The sequence below is a fragment of the Jaculus jaculus genome, chromosome 4, assembly GCF_020740685.1.
Source record: "Jaculus jaculus isolate mJacJac1 chromosome 4, mJacJac1.mat.Y.cur, whole genome shotgun sequence".
Lineage (NCBI taxonomy): Eukaryota > Metazoa > Chordata > Mammalia > Rodentia > Dipodidae > Jaculus > Jaculus jaculus.
Window position 1 is genome coordinate 60,982,536 of NC_059105.1, and position 17,071 is coordinate 60,999,606.

General features: G+C 46.5%; 1 protein-coding gene across 1 annotated transcript in view; it reads left to right on the forward strand.

The window, feature by feature from the left end:
- Nucleotides 1-3,149: 3,149 nt before the first annotated feature.
- Pde11a (phosphodiesterase 11A) overlaps nt 3,150-17,071 on the forward strand; it is a 419,014-nt gene continuing 405,092 nt past the window's right edge. Inside the window, exon 1 of the mRNA XM_045146663.1 lies at nt 3,150-4,052. Within this exon, the coding sequence (XP_045002598.1) occupies nt 3,150-4,052 (903 nt within the window). The remainder of the gene's footprint in view (nt 4,053-17,071) is intronic.

Here is a 17,071-nt window from a genome sequence, read left to right on the forward strand (position 1 = left end):
AATAGAAACTGGGTTCTTTGGCTTTGCAGGCAAACACCTTGACCGCTAAGCCATCCCTCCAGCCCCTGAATTGTAACTTTAGAAGAGAGTTATGGGTTTGTGAATTCTAACTCGATAAAACTGTTAGGAAACAATAACTGAAGCCATTTACTAGTACCCTGCTGGCCACGGTACAGCAGCACTGTAGCTGGTGGAAGCAAGAAAATCCCTGGGCATTTGTTTTACTCACTTTAGTAGTGTTCCACCGCAAAGCCTATGAGCTGGGCAGTTTTGAACAAGTGTTTCCCTCTGCTCCTCCTCGTATAATCCAGAATGTTCAGAGAACATTTTACTTCATTCTCTGATTTCCTTTGACTGGTCCAAATTCTAGTACGTGTGGGGCTCACCTAATGCAGGTGGAGACAATAGAGCGCCGTGTCTAAGAGTATGCTTGGGCTGCAAGGTCACTGAGAAATTAAAGTGGAGCTGAGCTGAAAAACTCTTCCCCGTAGACCGGCTGACAGTAAGTTGGAAAAGCTATGCTGCATGCAGCTCTGTTCTCGGGAGAGAGAAGTCACTGGCATTGATAAACAACAGTGGACACTGCAAGCCTGAGGTTTGGCCAGCTAGGCCAAATGACCCAACAGGTGTGACAGTGGCATGTCTGTTATGGGGGAAACCAGCTGCTGTCTAATTGGATTGGAAGCCCACTCCATGGAAGGGAATACATGCCCGATACTGACAACTTAGTCAAAAGCCTATAGTGGGGGAGGTCATGAACACGAGGGTGTAATGTCTGCTGTTGTCTGGCTAACTGTATGTATTTTGCTCATAAAACTGCCTTGTAAGCACCTTTCTTATCATCCATACCCACATATCAATGCTACTCTCACTTTTGGTTACAGAAGCTTCTCTTTTCAGATGGCAGTGTCCACTGGAATGGTCTTAAAAGGTACCATAGTGCTGGGAAGCTGTGATGGAGGAGTGTTCAGCACTGAAACCTCTCTATCACACCTTCCCAGGCTCAGAGTACATTGCCGAAGAGGTGGTGGAAAGAATGTCAGAGCTGAAGGAGGGGTAGGACTGCTTACAATGCAATTGTCCACTCAGAAACTGTCCTTGAAATCCATGACCTCGCAGTGCCCAGTACTACCATCACAAGACCCTCATAATAGGAGGAAAAGATGATGACATCAAAATAAAAGAGAGACTAATTGAGAGGGGGACAGGATATAATGGAGAGTGGATTTGTGAAGGGGAAAAGTGGGGGAGGGGAGGGAAGTATCATGGTTCATTGTCTACAATTATGGAAGTTATCAATAAAACAAGTTAAAAAAATTAAGGTGGTGAGCAATTGAGGGAGACACCCTATATGGACCTCTTGCCCCCACATGCACTCACAAGTGTGTGCGTGCACACACACACGGATGCTGAGAAGATAAGTTTTGGCTATTTAAAATGATAAAACATTGCACTTTGTCTGCTAAGCTCTGAAGACACCTTCTGGGGACTGAGCTGTACTTACTGGCAAGGTCTCCTGCGTGTGTGTGGCACGGAAGCCTCTGAAAGCGTTCTGCCCCTGCAGCCCTCATCTCCTGCCCTCCTTGCTGGCATCCTCTAGCAGCGCTCCGGGGGTACCCTTGTTCTCCACCTGCTTTTGTATCCCACGGAGCGACACCATCACCTGCATAGCCTTTCCCCTTTCCTGCGTGTCACTTAGCTTAACCGCCTGGTTGGGGAAGGCCGGTGGGAAACCTGGTATTATCAGCCTGCCACGGACCCACACCAGCTCCGGCCCGGAGAGAGGCACCTCCCCATTGTGCAGATGCTTACCTTAGGACATTGAGAGTGAGGATGAGCGGACATGCTTTTAGAGAGAGAGGCAAGAGAGAGGAAGAGAGAGAATGGGTGCGCACCAGGGCCTAACTCCAGGCACATGCACCATCACGTGCAGCTGGCTTACTTTGGGTTCTGGGGAATTCAAACTGCGTCCTTAGGTTTCGCAGGCACGTGTCTTAACCTCGAAGCTATCTCTCCAGCCCCGGGGGACATTCTTGAAAGAAAGATCTGGTATGTAGTGTTGGCTGGAAGGCTCCTGGGGCCCTCAAGTGGACTTTGCTGTTTGAGCAGAGCTTCAGGAAGAAGTCCAAGTAACTGAGTTTCTCCCCTGTCTCCACCACCTTCCTCCCATCCCAGGCAGCACACAGTCAGGCACACGCCTCGGGTCCCTGAATGTCATTAAAATCAGGAATTGCTCACACGGTGTGTGTGTGTGGGGGGGGGGGCAGCCTTCATTTGCTAATTTCTGGGAAACTCAGTTCCATTAGTATTTACTGAATGACCACAGGATGCCGGGCAGTTCCCAGGAATCCTGAGAACCTACAGTCCACTACACGCTTATCCCAGGAAGATACCCACCCTCCCCGGACTGCCTCTGAGCACCCTCATTTCCTCGGTCTGCGCTCCTCATCAACTCTTCTCCGTACTTAGTGCTGGGGTGGGGGGAGCGCCCGTTTGGACGTAGCAGGATCGAGGGGCGGGAGTGGGGCGGGCCTGGGAGGCGAGGGAGGACCCAGGTGCGCTCCCCGTTGGCATCGCGGCGCTCCAATCAGGAGTCGGCCGCGTTCCCGCCGCGGACACAGGCGACGCGCACTCTTCCAGGAAGCGCCTGGCATCCTGGGCCGTGCACTAGGACTGGGGCTGGAGTGCCCGCCAGCCTCCTCCTCCTCTCCTCTCCTCTCCTTCTCCTCGCCTCTCTCTCCGGCCGGGCCCGAGGCTACGAGCCTCACCCCGGGGCGTGTCCCGCTCGACCTCCCGCGCACCGGGATCCGCACAGCCCGGTTCCAGCGGCGGCGGCAGCAGCCCCCGAGCGTGGGCGGCGGCGGCGCGGGTGGCCCGGGGCAGGCGCGCGGGGTCCGGCCGGGCACCTGTGCGGAGCAGGGCTGGGTGGGTGGCGGCTGGGTGCCAGCCACTCTGAACCGCCGGAGGACTGCGCGACCTCCCTCCCAGCTGGGATTGGCGTTGCCCCCAACAACCTGCGGCCGCCCGGCCAGGGAGGTGGCACGGAGCTGGGGACACTGGAGTGTGGCAAAAACATGTTCAGAAACAGCTAGGGGCAGGTCGACGTTTGCTCCAAGAGTAGTAAGGCAAGACTACCGGCGCCCACGACGATGGCAGCCTCCCGCCTCGACTTCGGAGAGGTGGAAACTTTCCTGGACAGGCACCCGGAGCTGCTGGAAGACTACTTGATGCGCAAGGGGAAGCAGGAGCTGGTGGACAAGTGGCTGCAGAGGCGCAGTCAGGGTCCGGGGGCTTCAGGCCCAGGGCCCGCTCCAGCTGATGCTGGCATCTTGGCTCACAGCGGTGGCAGAGGCGCCGGGGGTACCGCTGGACCACCGGGCCCTGCCAACAACCAGCCCTCATCCGGGGTTGCGGATGGAGCTGGGGTTCCACTGAGTCCCGCCTGGGCCAGTGGCAGCCGGGGCGACGGGAACCTGCAGCGGAGAGCGTCGCAGAAAGAGCTGAGGAAGAGTTTTGCCCGCTCCAAGGCCATCCACGTGAACAGGACGTACGATGAACAGGTGACTTCCCGGGCCCAGGAGCCCTTGAGTAGTGTAAGGAGGAGGGCACTGCTCCGAAAGGCCAGCTCTCTACCCCCCACCACGGCCCACATTCTCAGCGCCCTGCTGGAATCCAGGGTGAACCTGCCTCAGTATCCCCCGACCGCCATCGACTACAAGTGCCACCTCAAAAAGCACAACGAGCGCCAGTTCTTCCTGGAGCTCGTCAAGGACATCTCCAATGACCTTGACCTCACCAGCCTGAGCTACAAGATCCTCATCTTTGTCTGCCTCATGGTGGACGCTGACCGCTGCTCTCTCTTTCTCGTGGAAGGGGCAGCCCCTGGCAAGAAGAGTTTGGTCTCCAAGTTCTTTGACGTGCATGCGGGAACCCCGCTGCTTCCCTGCAGCAGCACGGAGAACTCAAATGAGGTGCAGGTCCCCTGGGGCAAGGGCATCATTGGCTACGTCGGGGAACACGGAGAAACCGTCAACATTCCAGATGCCTACCAGGTAAGGACTTTGTCTTGTCCCTGGTCCCCGGTCCCGCTGGCTTGCGAAGCAGACTTTCTGTGCTAGCGCTTTGGCATGGCGAAACACATCTTATTTAGACCTTTTTGCAATGCAGTCTTGTTGTTTAAGGACTTTTCTCTTCACTTCAGACTAGTTAGAATGCTACATCCATCTTTTGAGGTAATGGTCTTTCCCCAACACAGTGGTTTATGGGAACTTCATACAGCAGTCGTTAGTACCACGTGTTTCCCTTTCAAGCTACTGTCTTTAAGAACATCCCTGTATAGGTTTAGAAGGTATTTGTGGACACAGTTAGTGTCTACACCCGAATTGCTTTGTCAATCTGATGTTTGTGTCCCTGATATTTAGGTGTGTGTATGTGTGTGTGTGTGTGGACACCATAACCCTTTTTTTTCATTCTCTGGTGTAAGGTTGGAAAGGGAAAAATGTGCCTAGCTCCCTTCCTGCTGTCCACCTCTTCTCTAGCTTAAATTTGCACGAGTTCTAACGTAGGAAAGACAAGGACGACAGGAGGCAAGTCAGGGGACCCGTGTTGTGTGTCGGCATCTACTTGAGTTGTTTCTGTGATCTAGTTCTCTATAGGATCTAATAGAACATTCTCTGAGTCAGCTTGTGCCAACAGCAAAGTAAACAAAAATGCACATTTTTAGCAGCTCCAAAGGCAACCAGCAGGGTAAACATGTTAGTGTCAAGTGGAAAGGAAACCCAACATGCAGTTGTCTGGTTTTTCTAGCCCCTTCATTTCCATAGTGATTTGAACTTGATAATGGATGCTCAATCTGAAAGCCAGTCGCTTCTCATTGCTACAGTATCTAGTCAGTGAAAGTGATGAGGCTGGATGTTACCTTCTGTGAGACTTCTTCAGGGCTCATAAAACCTAAAAGTTCTGAGCCTGTGGAAGTTTTACAGTCTTTGATGACAACTACTTGCCTCAGAAAGATACATGTTTCTCCAGGGTTTTGTCGCTGTTGATCAGAATAGCAAAAGTGGTTGCAAGAAGCCTCACTGTAAATTTTTCTCTATTTCACCCTTAAGTTTACGATTTTACGTAGAAAGCTGACTGGCTCAAACTAAACCCATGCATCATATTTTCTTTTACTCACACATCTGTCAACGTAACTCTTAAAACTTAAGGAATGCCTATGAAAATGATATTTTGTTAAACCTTTGTATTGATTAGCTACATTATTCTTGAAGACTTTGATATATTAAGGCCCAGAAACCTATTAGTGCTTGCCAGCAAGTATTAATATCTCTGCAGTCCTTGAAAGTCATGGGATGAAATGAAAACATTTAACAGTTGATATATTGAAGGTTCTCTATAATACTTGTTTAAAAAATCACAAATTCCTTTCTTATTATGTACACACCCTAGTTACGTGTCCGGGCTGTGAAAATTCTCTTTATTTGGACGTCACTAATTCAACCTTGGAGCTGCAATCTTTTTATGTCATCTTTACTTTTCTTTTCCATTTACAATTGATTTTTTTTTCTTATTTATATAGCTTTTCTTTCCCATTGTCCTCTTTCATCCCCTCGCTGTTATTTAATATTGTTCACATACTGCTGTTTCTTTTTGGCTTTCTTGGCAGTTATCGTGTCTTCCTGAAGCCTAGAATTGTGGCTGTGGACAGAGCAAATCAGGTTTTCAGCAGTTATCGCTTCCTGTGAGCACTGCCTTGACTCTGCAGATCTTGTAAAGTGACGTTGCCCTCTCGTATGCGGAGGCTGCCGTTTTCTCACCCTGGGCAGCAATGCTGCCACGTGAGGAAATTGCTTTAGGAGACTGAGATGGTTGGTGATGTTACTTCATGTCCATTGAGTGGAGAAGTTGCATTGCTTTTTCTTTCAGCATTGGCTTTTACATATTTTTGCTTTTTCAGCTTGTTGTGCTTTTTAAAATTTTACCTCTCCTATTCTTTTTTGATAAAATTACTGTTTTTTTTCTTTATTTCAGTACACTACTCTCATTAACAGTGAGACCCTAGGAAGAAGTAATTTCCCAGAATCTCAATTTCCCATTCACACAATGGGAATAACAGCGACTACCTGGCAAAATTTATTATTGTGAAAATAAAATGAGATAGTATATTAAAGCTTCTAAAAGAGTATGACCCAAGCCGGGTGTGGTGGCGCACGCCTTTAATCCCAGCACTCGGGAGGCAGAGGTAGGAGGATCGCCCGTGAGTTCAAGGCCACCCTGAGACTACATAGTGAATTCCAGGTCAGCCTGAGCCAGAGTGAGACCCTGCCTCGAAAAACCAAAAGAAAAAAAAAAAAAAAAAAAGAGTATGACCCAATGTAATTACATAAGAGGAGGTAGCTGTTGATGATAATCATATTTACTTCCTTATCTTAGACTGAAGTGTGCACTCAGCACATTGTGATGAGACCAATCATTCCTACAGCTATGTTCCACCCTTACATCAAATATTTAAAAACAGCTTTAGGATCTAGGAGCGCGGAAGAGCTTTTCTTCCACTTTCTACTTAAGCTTCTCTTAAGTGTGGTTGCTATCAGCTGACCACATTCTAGCCAATCAGAAGTTCTATACCTTGCTCTGTGGTAAATCATGGAATAGAAACTTTTTCCAGAGTTGTATTGCCGTTGCATATTTCCCCAGTTCTAGCATTTCCCCCATCCTTTCTTTTTCCAAGTATTACAGATTTTTATTCATAAAAATTGATGACCTTACAAATGCATGCTCTTTCATTATGATGTTTTAATCCTTATAGTGTATGCAAACATCTTGAAATTTCTATGTAAAAATATCTTTCCTGATTTCCTGAATAGTTTAAACATGTGTGTTGCTTAGATTTAGTTAGTGTACATCTTTTTCTTCAGGAGATTAAATTTTATTACAGTTTCAGATTTTAATCATTTGATAATTAGGTTACCAGTCTTAATCACTGGGGGGGGGGGTGACATGAGTGGGGTCAGCATTGAAGACATGTATGATGAGCATGGCATTTGGAAGTCAAAAGTAGAATGTTTTTTTTTTTTTTTTTTTTGGTTTTTTCGAGGTAGGGTCTCACTCTGGCTCAGGCTGACCTGGAATTCACTATGTAGTCTCAGGGTGGCCTCGAACTCTCGGCAATCCTCCTACCTCTGCCTCCCGAGTGCTGGGATTAAAGGCGTGCGCCACCACGCCCGGCCCAGAATGTTTTTTTAAAATATATTTTTATTTATTTATTTGCAAGGAGAGAGAGCGGGGGGGGGGGGGAGGAAGGGAGGGAGGGATAAAAGAAAGAGAGGGCTAGAGGATGGCTTAGCGGTTAAGGCATTTGCATGCGAAGCCAAAGGACCCAGTTTCGATTCCCCAGGACCCACATTAGCCAGATGCACAAGGGGGCTCATGCGTCTGGAGTTCATTTGCAGTGTCTGGAAGCCCTTGTGTGCCCATTCTCTCTCTCTCTTTCTCTGTCAAATATATATATATAATTTTTTTTTAAAGAAGAAAGACAGAATGAGTGCACCAGAGCTTCCAGCTGCTGCCACTTTGTGCATCTGGCTTTACATGGGTACTGGGGAATCAAACGTGGGTCCTTAGGTTTTGCAGGCAAGTACCCTAACTGTTGAACCATGTCTCCAGTCCCAAGAGTAGAACGTGTAATGAAATACTAAAGTTGAATAAAAGTTTACAAGCCAAAACATTCCCTCTGTTTATTATTTGTATTACTTTTCTTAATTAGTCCTGGAGTACAGACTTGAAATAGGGAGAAAAATAAAGAATTGCAAGGAAAGAAACACACTCATTTTGAGTATCTAGCATAGTGATTGCAATTTCCCTTCTTTCCCCTCTGACAGTTATAAGTTATTAAGCAACCTGCTTTAATATAGTAATGAATAAATTGCCCTCCAGAGGTTGCAAATAAGAGCATTCACATAACAGTGCTCTCTTTGAGATATTCTAAACATCCAGGAGATAGCACTTTGAGCACTAATAAAAAGTGCGAGGGGAATTTGCGTTCGTTTTGGTAATGATGACACTGGCGTTTGGAGGGCTTGGATCTGGACAGCGGCCGGATGTTTTGTCAGGTGAACTGAGCGGAGGAAAGGGCGGGATGCGGAAGAGTTCCAGGTGTGCAGGCTTTCCAAAGACCTGATCTGTTTACACAACAGATTCATTTATTCATTAAGTCCAACAAGCAGGCACTGAAGTCCTATTACATCCAAAGCCCTGAGTTGGGAGTGTTCGGGTGTGCGGGGACCTTCTTCTTGTCCTCCACGTGCTTGCCTTGGGAACCATGGACTGCGCTAAAACAGCAAGGCAAAATGGTGTCATTTTCAGAGAAGAGTGCGGGCATGGTGTGACTCAGCTCATGATGGAGGACTGAAGAGAGGAGGTGTCATACCAGCTGTAAAAAAGGGTTCCATTGCCCAGCCGGGGACGATTTTGAGATGAGGGACATGAGCCAGGTACTTCAAAATGGCTGCAGCAGGTATCCAGTGATAACCAAGCGCGAAGTGTGTATCTGAGAGCTTGGTGTACTTGAATTTGGCCAGAGGACTGTGTGTACTATAGCAGCAATTTCCAAAAGTAAGGCGAGGACCAGAGAAGAAAGGACCTTGACTACCTGGCTCTGTTGTTTGCTGCCAACAGTAGGTCACAAGAAGCCCTTACCAACCTGTTGGCATGATCCGTCAGTAACTTGGTGGATCAACAGGGAAAGGTTTGAAGGTGGGGGAATAATTAGGAGCCTCTTACGATGGTGGGCCAGAATAACTAAACTAGAGCGGGGACAGTGGCAGTGAAGAAAAGATGGGTGATGTCCTGCAGGTGTGGATTTGGGCTAGGAGGGAGGGAAATCAATGGTGACTCAAGTATGAAGGGTGAGCCTTTATTTATTTATTTAAGTTTTTGAGGTATGATCTCACTCTAGCCCAGGCTGACCTGGAACTCACTCTGTAGTCCCAAGCTGGCCTCAAGCTCATGAACATCCTCCTACCTCTGCCTCCATAGTGCTGGGGCTAAAGGCATGCACCACCACGTCTGGCTGGTGATGCCTTTATTAAGAACCAGAGCGGGCTGGAGAGATGGCTTAGCGGTTAAGCTCTTGCCTGTGAACCTAAGGATCCCGGTTCGAAGCTCAACTCCCCAGGACCCACGTTAGCCAGATGCACAAGGGGGCACAAGCGTCTGGAGTTCGTTTGCAGTGGCTGGAGGTCCTGGCGCACCCATTCTCTCTCTCTGTGTCTGTTTGCCTCTTTCTGTCTGTTGCTCTCAAATAAATAAATAAACAATAAAAAAAGAACCAGAGAGCTAGGTGTGGTGGCGCATGCCTTTAATCCCGGCAGAAGTAGGAGGATTGCTTTGAGTTCAAGACCAGCCTGAAACTACATAGTGAATTCCAGGTCAGCTTCGGCTAAAGCAAAACCCTACCTCAAGCCCCTACACCCCACCAAATAAAGAACCAGGGAGAGAGTTGGATGATGGTGGCTTATGTCTGTATTAAACCCACTGTGGGCTGAGGCAAGAAGATTGCTACAAGTTCCAGGGAAACCTAGGTTACATAGTGAGTCTGAGGCCAGCCTGGGCTACCACAAAGTGAGAACTTGTCTCAAAGGAAAACAAAGTGGGTGTGGTGGTACACACCTTTAATCCCAGCACTTGGGAGGTAGAGGTAGAAGAATTGTTGTGAGTTCTAGGCCACCCTGAAACTACACAGAATTCCAGGTCAACCTGGGCTAGAGTGCGACCTTCCACGACAAACCAAAAAAAAAAAAAAAAAGGCAAAACACACACACACACACACACAACAAACAAACAAACAAACCCAGAAACAAACAGGACTTAATGGTTGAGTGCTTGTCTAACATGCATTAGGCCCTAAGTTCGATTACCAACACTGCAAAAACAACCAACCAACTACTAACAAACCAACCTTGAATAACGAAGCAGAGGAACTGGATTAATGGGAAAAAAAAAATTCAAGGTAGGACTAACTGTAATATGTGGAGCTTAGAGCAAAATGGTGGGGGTTAATTGCAGGGCATGGTGGTTGCATGCTTTTCATCTCAGGCATATGTAGGAGGATTGCTGTGAGTTTGAGGCCAGACTGAGACTACATAATGAATTCCAGGTCAGCCAGGGATAGAGCAAGAGCCTACCTTGAAATCCAAACCAAACCAAAACAAACAAAATATTGGTAGGGTTGTGAAGTCAATCTCTTCATATCTCCAAAGTGTTTTTTGTTTGTTTGGTTTAGTTTTTCTTTTTTTTTTTTTTTGAGGTCTTGCTCTAGCCCAGGCTGACCTGGAATTCACTATGTATCTCAGGGTGGCCTCAAACTCAAGGCGATCCTCCTACCTCTGCCTCCTGAGTGCTGGGATTAAAGGGTTGCACCACCACCTCTGGCCCAAAAGTCTTTTATGTAAACCACAGCAGCTTCCTGGCTGGGAACAATTTGGTAGTTGTTCTCTGGTGGGGGAGAAGCCCCTGCTGAGTTGCCTGCTGCGTGTGCCCTGGTACACCAGCTCTGCCAGGAGATGATCCGAGCCTTGTTCCACCCTGAGTGTGGACCACACGTTCCCCTGCTCCCATGGGGATCCCATCTTGGAGCAAATAGGGATACCAGATGTGGCTTATGGGCCTCTTCCTCCACTGATAAGACCAGGTTGCCCTGCCTGGTTTCAGGGCAAGTCAGAGAGAAGGAGACTGGGTGGAGCCCCGGGGACACCAGGGAGCAAGATCAGGTGGTTGGGACCCAGCCCTATGCAGACAGGGTGAGGGGAATACATGTGGAGCCAAGGCTCCAAGCTCCAGGTTTACACTTCATGGTCCCTGTGGACTTTACGTGCAAAGCGCAGATTCGGAAATAAAATTAAGACTTTCACACAGGGCAGTTTGAAGACTCAAGGAGCACCACCCCTCCCCCTGTGACTGCACTGGTCACATGCTCATGAAGCTGGCCCTGACTCTGAGTCATGCTGAGTTGAAGGTGGAGAGGTTCAGTTTTATTCCAGCCTAGTGTCTATTGCTGTCCATCACGTGGCCTCAGCTCCATCTTAATTAAATCATGTGCCATTTTCAATGCCTGGTTAGGGCTATTCTATTTCTGTGCTTTGCATCCTTTCTGCCAGGAATATTTTTTTTTCCCCTCCATTTTGGCACATCTGAATCTTACCCTGCCTTCTCATGATGTAAGAAGGGGCAGCTGACTGCTTGTGCTCGTGAGAAGAAAGGCTAACACATCAAGTTGTATTTAAGAATCCATTGCACCGTGCCAATGTTGTTATGATGTATTCACTAATACTGTGTTGGCATCGAACCGTTCGTTTTCATTGAATTTCATTTTTGATTTGATTTTAGAACAACCTTCATAATGTTCGCCTCAGAAGGAATTAATTTTAGGTATCTAGAAAATTCAGTGAAGAGTGTGCTTCCATCGCTGATGAGGTAGGTGCTGACACATACGGTCTCTCGTCATGTGACTGCGTCACAGAGATTCACAGACAGATGTCAACCCTCTTCCAACCCTAGTGTTATATAGAAGTGGCATGAAATCTCGTTTCAGCTTTGTTTAAAAATTTACTCAAGCCCACGGGCAAGTTCACTAGTCCAGAACCAGAATTGATTTTGTGCTTGCAGCAGGAAGCCTTTTCTGTGTCAGCCCCTCTTCCTGACAGACTCATGATCATGATAAACACAGTGACAAATTGGACTGGCTGCTTTTTGCATGAAGAGCGACGACAGAAAAGGATGATTCCTACAGCATCTTGGAGAGGTGGTTTAAGGTGAACTCAATTTTTTCCCAACCCACAAACTAAATGTTTACTGATCTGCCCAATTTATTTTGGTTCTTGAAGTTTGGTCACATGTTTACTTACAAGGCAGGCTTTATTTGGAAGCCAGTGTTTCATGTTTAATATGGTGTTAAGGAGTCATAGGAAGTTCTTCTCCGAAATAGTGTTGAGTTGTTTTATAGGGAAGTCACTGTGATCATTGAGGGGCACTACTTGTTACTTTTGTCAATTATTTCAAAGCTAGTAGTTTGCAATGTGGCCACATTCTTCTGGAAAGTGAAATCTGAATCATAAAAAGTTTAACCATAAGGGAGTTGGTTAGTTTTATAATATTTTGAGCGAAACTTTGGTTCCTGATCATTTATAGGCATCAAAGCTAAATTTCTTTCCTTAGGATAAAAATAGTACAGAAGGCATTTTAAAAAGATGAACTTTCTTTTTTTTTTTAAATAAATTGTTGTTATTTATTTATTTGAGAGAGAAAGAGGCAGAGAGGGAGAAATTGAGAGAGAGAGAAGGAGAGAGAGAGAAAAAGAGTAGGCATACCAGGGCATCCAGCCACTGCAAATGAACTCTAAATGCATTTGCCACCTTGTGCATCTGGCTTATGTGGGTCCTGGGGAATCGAACCTGGGTCCTTTGGCTTTGTTGGCAAGCACCTTAATGGCTAAACCATCTCTCCAGCCCAAAAGATGTACTTTTTATTATTCCAAACCTTTCTTTTTTTTGTTTGTTTATTTTTATTTATTTACTTGAGAGCAACTGAGAGAAGGCGGGAGGGAGGGAGGGAGGGAGGGAGAGACAGAGAGAGAGAGAGAGAGAGAGAGAGGGAGAATGGGTGTGCCAGGTCCTCCAGCCACTGCAAACGAACTCCAGACATGTGCACCTCCTTGTGCATCTGGCTAACGTGGATCCTGGGGAATCGAGCCTCGAACCAGGGTCCTTAGGCTTCACAGGCAAGCGCTGAACCTCTAAGCCATCTCTCCGGCCCCAAACCTTTCTTATTAATTGGATGGTTTCAACTGAACAGCAGTGTCATAGGTTATAAATTATGATTCCTGTCACAATGTATAGCTTCAGGCTATTGCAAATTTAGTATAGGAATTTTTTTCACTTCAATGAAACACTGAGGTACCAATGAGCCAATGAATGTTGATAGAAGATGAAGAGAAGCCCCATTTCTCATCAGCAGTAACCCCACTTACTGGAGTTCCAATAGCAAAGCCAAGTGTAAGCTCTTTCAAGACTTCTTGCGGTTTTTTTTTTTTTTTTTTTTTTTTTTGGCCAGGTGTGGTGGTGCACGCCTTTAATCCCAGCACTTGAGAGGCAGAGATGGGAGGATTGCCATGCGTTCAAGGCCACCCTGTGACTACATTGTGAATTCCAGGTCAGCCTGGGCTGGAGTGAAACCTTACCTCAAAAAAAAAAAAAAAAAAAAAAGACTTATTCTTTTGATCTCCTGGTAGTTTTCCAATTTATAGAAGGACAGACCAAAGCTTGGGAGGATTAAGCAATTTACTCCAAGTAGCTCAGAGGGTGAGGGAGCCAGGATACAAGTTGAGGCCGGTTACCTGCATAACGTTCATGCCTAGCCACTCCTAGGATGACCTCTACTTTGTCCACACACTCATGCCCAGGCCTTTGCTTTCTCTTGTTCTCCTTCAGTCCAAATTCTCTCACACTAGCTGGGCAGTGTGGCTAAAAGCCTGTACTCTGTGCACTCGGGAGGATGTTGCTGTGGATCCTGTGTGGCTCAATAGAGGGCTCTGTATTCAGCTGAGTAACTATCGCTCATGTCTGCCTTACATCAGTTCATGTGCTTCCAAACTGAAAGTTCTGCCAACTCAGACAATACAGGCGACCCATCAGGAAGTTTGTCTGTGAATACATCTTTTAAGTTTTTGCTCTTTATTTTGAGGGTTTTCTAAAATAGGACTTAAAGGCCTAAAAAACTCTGAACTGCTTGTCTACATTAGTTAACTCTCCATGTTCAGTATTCTAACTCGAGCTTCCCTTGCTTTAAGGTTTTCTTTTCTTTTTCTAATGTAGTTTGTTTGTTTATATATCTGAGAGAGAGAGAGAAAGAGGCAGAGAGAAAGAGAAAAGGGGTGGGAGGGGGGAGAATTTGGGTATACCAGGGTCTACAGCGACTGCAAGTGAACTCCAGATGCATGTGCCACCTTGTGCATCTGGCTGTTTTGGGTCCTGGGGAATTGAACCTAGGTCCTTTGTTTTTGCAGGCAAGTGCCTTAACCACTAAACCACTCTTCCAGCCTCTCTTTATTTTTCTTAATTGGCTGATGTTTTCATTCACTTCATTCCATGTAGAGACCATGTTATAGAGGGTAGACCAACCCCAACCAAATCTAGAGGCATCCCACTGCCAACGTACGGGAGGGAATAGGATGGAGCAGAACTGCTCTGACTAGCTGGGTTCCTAGTGTTTGGGGCACTTTTCCTGGGGAGGACTGTCCAGGTAGGGCACCAGTGACTGAGCAAAGTATGACTCTATCAAAGCTCAATTTGATGAGCCAGTGAGATGAATGGGTTTTACTTACACAGCATAGCATGCATGAGGATTTCCCTATAGGAGTGTGGGTGCCCCCAATGCAGCTCAATCACCAAGATAGCTTACTTACCCCAGCTTGTATGATGAGTTCTCCAAAGCTGTATAGACAGTGTCTCCCCTTCCACACACTATATACATTAGTACCTCCTAAGATCATGACGCCACACATAGTATGGGCAGAATTATGTACAGCTGACTGGGAGATACAGGAGAGAATGGCTGGGACCTCAAGGGAGGGTGACTCCCTTCCTCCTATGAGAGAACATTGAGAGGCCCAATCTTCAGGAGCCACTGCTTGGGAGGAAGATGGGATTGGCTTGTATTTTCAGAGGACAGTGCTCATTCAGATGGTATAACTTCTTGGAGGTAGAGCATTGCTCCAAGTGGAGGGAGGTTTTCTTTGCACATCTTTATAGATGTGGGGGATTATAGCCAATAACTTTGTAATTATTTATTTTTCAGGAACATTACCCTTTCGAGCTTATTGATCACAAATTGTATCCTCCACATACTCTGGAAAGGTCATATAAATATTTAGGCATTTCAGATGTGTATTAGTCAGAGTTCTCTAGAGGAACAGAACTGATGGAATGAATTGTATTAAAAGGGAATTTATTGGATTAGTTTACAGCTGTCCAACAGTAGCAGTTTGCAGGTCCAAGAGACAAGGAACTGTAGCTGCTCAGTCCACAAGGTTGGATGCCTCAGCAGTCCCAATCCATTATTGAAGGCTTGAAATATTCCTGGAGCCTCTGGTCTTTAGTCCACACTGGCCTCCAGTCCATGCTGGTCTCCAGTTCACGCTGGTCTTCAGTCTATGCTGGTCTTCAGTCTACACTGGTCTCCAGTTCACGCTGGTCTTCAGTCTATGCTGGTCTCCAGTTCATGCTGGTCTTCCGTCTATGCTGGTCTTCAGTCTACACTGGTCTTCAGTCCACGCTGGTCTTCAGTCTATGCTGGTCTTCAGTTCACACTGGTCTTCAGTCTATGCTGGTCTTCAGTCTGCACTGGTCTTCAGTCTACACTGGTCCCCAGTTCACGCTGGTTTTCAGTCTATGCTGGTCTTCAGTTCATGCTGGTCTTCAGTCTATGCTGGTCTTCAGTCTGCACTGGTCTTCAGTCTACACTGGTCTCCAGTTCACGCTGGTCTTCAGTCTACACTGGTCTTCAGTCTGTGCTTGAAGGCAGCAAGCAGCACTGCATCCAGGTGGGAGGAAGGAATCCTCTTCTCCCAGAGCTTCCTTAGATAAAGCCCCCCTCCAACAGGGGCTGCCCACTCTGGAGGAAGGTCCCCACCTTAGGGAATGACTTCCTCTTTTAGTTAATCCTTCCTGGAAGCCATCTCAGATACCCACTCAGGAGGAATGTCTGTGGATTCCTAAACCGATCAAGTTGACAATCAAACTCAACCTTCACAAGATGGCTGTACTTATATTCTGTTTCTAAGTTGGACTTATTAAATGTCCACAGGCCATATCCAGTTGAAAGCCATCCCTTTCCCTTCTTTTACCTAGAATTATCACCAACACACAGGGCTGGTTGCTAAATCTCCTCTCCCCACCTCCCAGACTGCTTTCACCCAGAATACCCAGAACCCAACGAGAACTACATCGTGGCAGGGAGTTGCCCATCCAGAGGGACAATAATTTATCCAGACAAAAAGCATGTCCTGAGAAGAGGGGGGCAAGAAAATATCCTCCTCATACCCCCCCATCTCCTACTAGTGCCTCTTCCTCACTGAGCCCACCTGGTGGACCAGGGGAACCTGTCCCAGCACTTTTCAGGAGTCAGCTTCCTGGCATGGGATGAGAAGGAAAAGGTGGCAAGCCCATCAGGAGAGGGAAGTGGGGACATTCTAACAGTCAGTCAGTTTTCTCACCACCGATATGTGTGCACAGACCAAGTGAAGGAGGAATCTCTTAGGTGAAGTGAACACTAAATGTCACCAGTTTATGGAGTATTGGGATTCAAACCTGTTGAAAATAAGTTCAGAAATTCCTGAATGATATGTGACTACCTTATTCTTTCCCAGTAATCCTATTGATTCTAGATGCTGTATGTTCCTGAAAAAAGTCTGTGGGTGGTAACAAGAATCAAACATACTTACAGAAGGGTGAATTTTGAAAATTTTTTTGAAGATTTATTTTTATTTATTAGAGCTAGAAAGAAGGAGAGATAGAGATAGATAGAGAGAGAGGGGGAGAGAGAGAGAATGGGTGTGCCAGTACCTCTAGCCACTGCAAAGAACTCCAGATGAATGTGTCACCATGTGCACCTGGCTTATGTGGGACCTGGAGAAGTGAATCTAGGTCATTAGGCTTTGCAGGCAAACACCTTAACCACTAAGCCATCTCTCCAGCCCCAACTTCTGGGTTTTGACAGAAACTTTCTTCTGTATAACTGGTTTAAGATCATTTGTTGGCACTCTTCATATTTCTGTGGAAGCAAAAATCTTGGATACTATTCTCAGTTCTATCAAAGCTTTTTCATCTATAGTGTAGTTATAATATTTCAAGATAGTTCCACCCTACAATATTTGATGAGTCAACTTCTTAAATCTAATCATTGCATCCTCATGACATAATGGAAAATCATTTCTTCACAAAAATGTAAGTTTTTATTAATGTTTAAAATTTCCTAGTCAATAGCTCACAGTGATTCTCTCGGAAAAGAAACTTTTTAC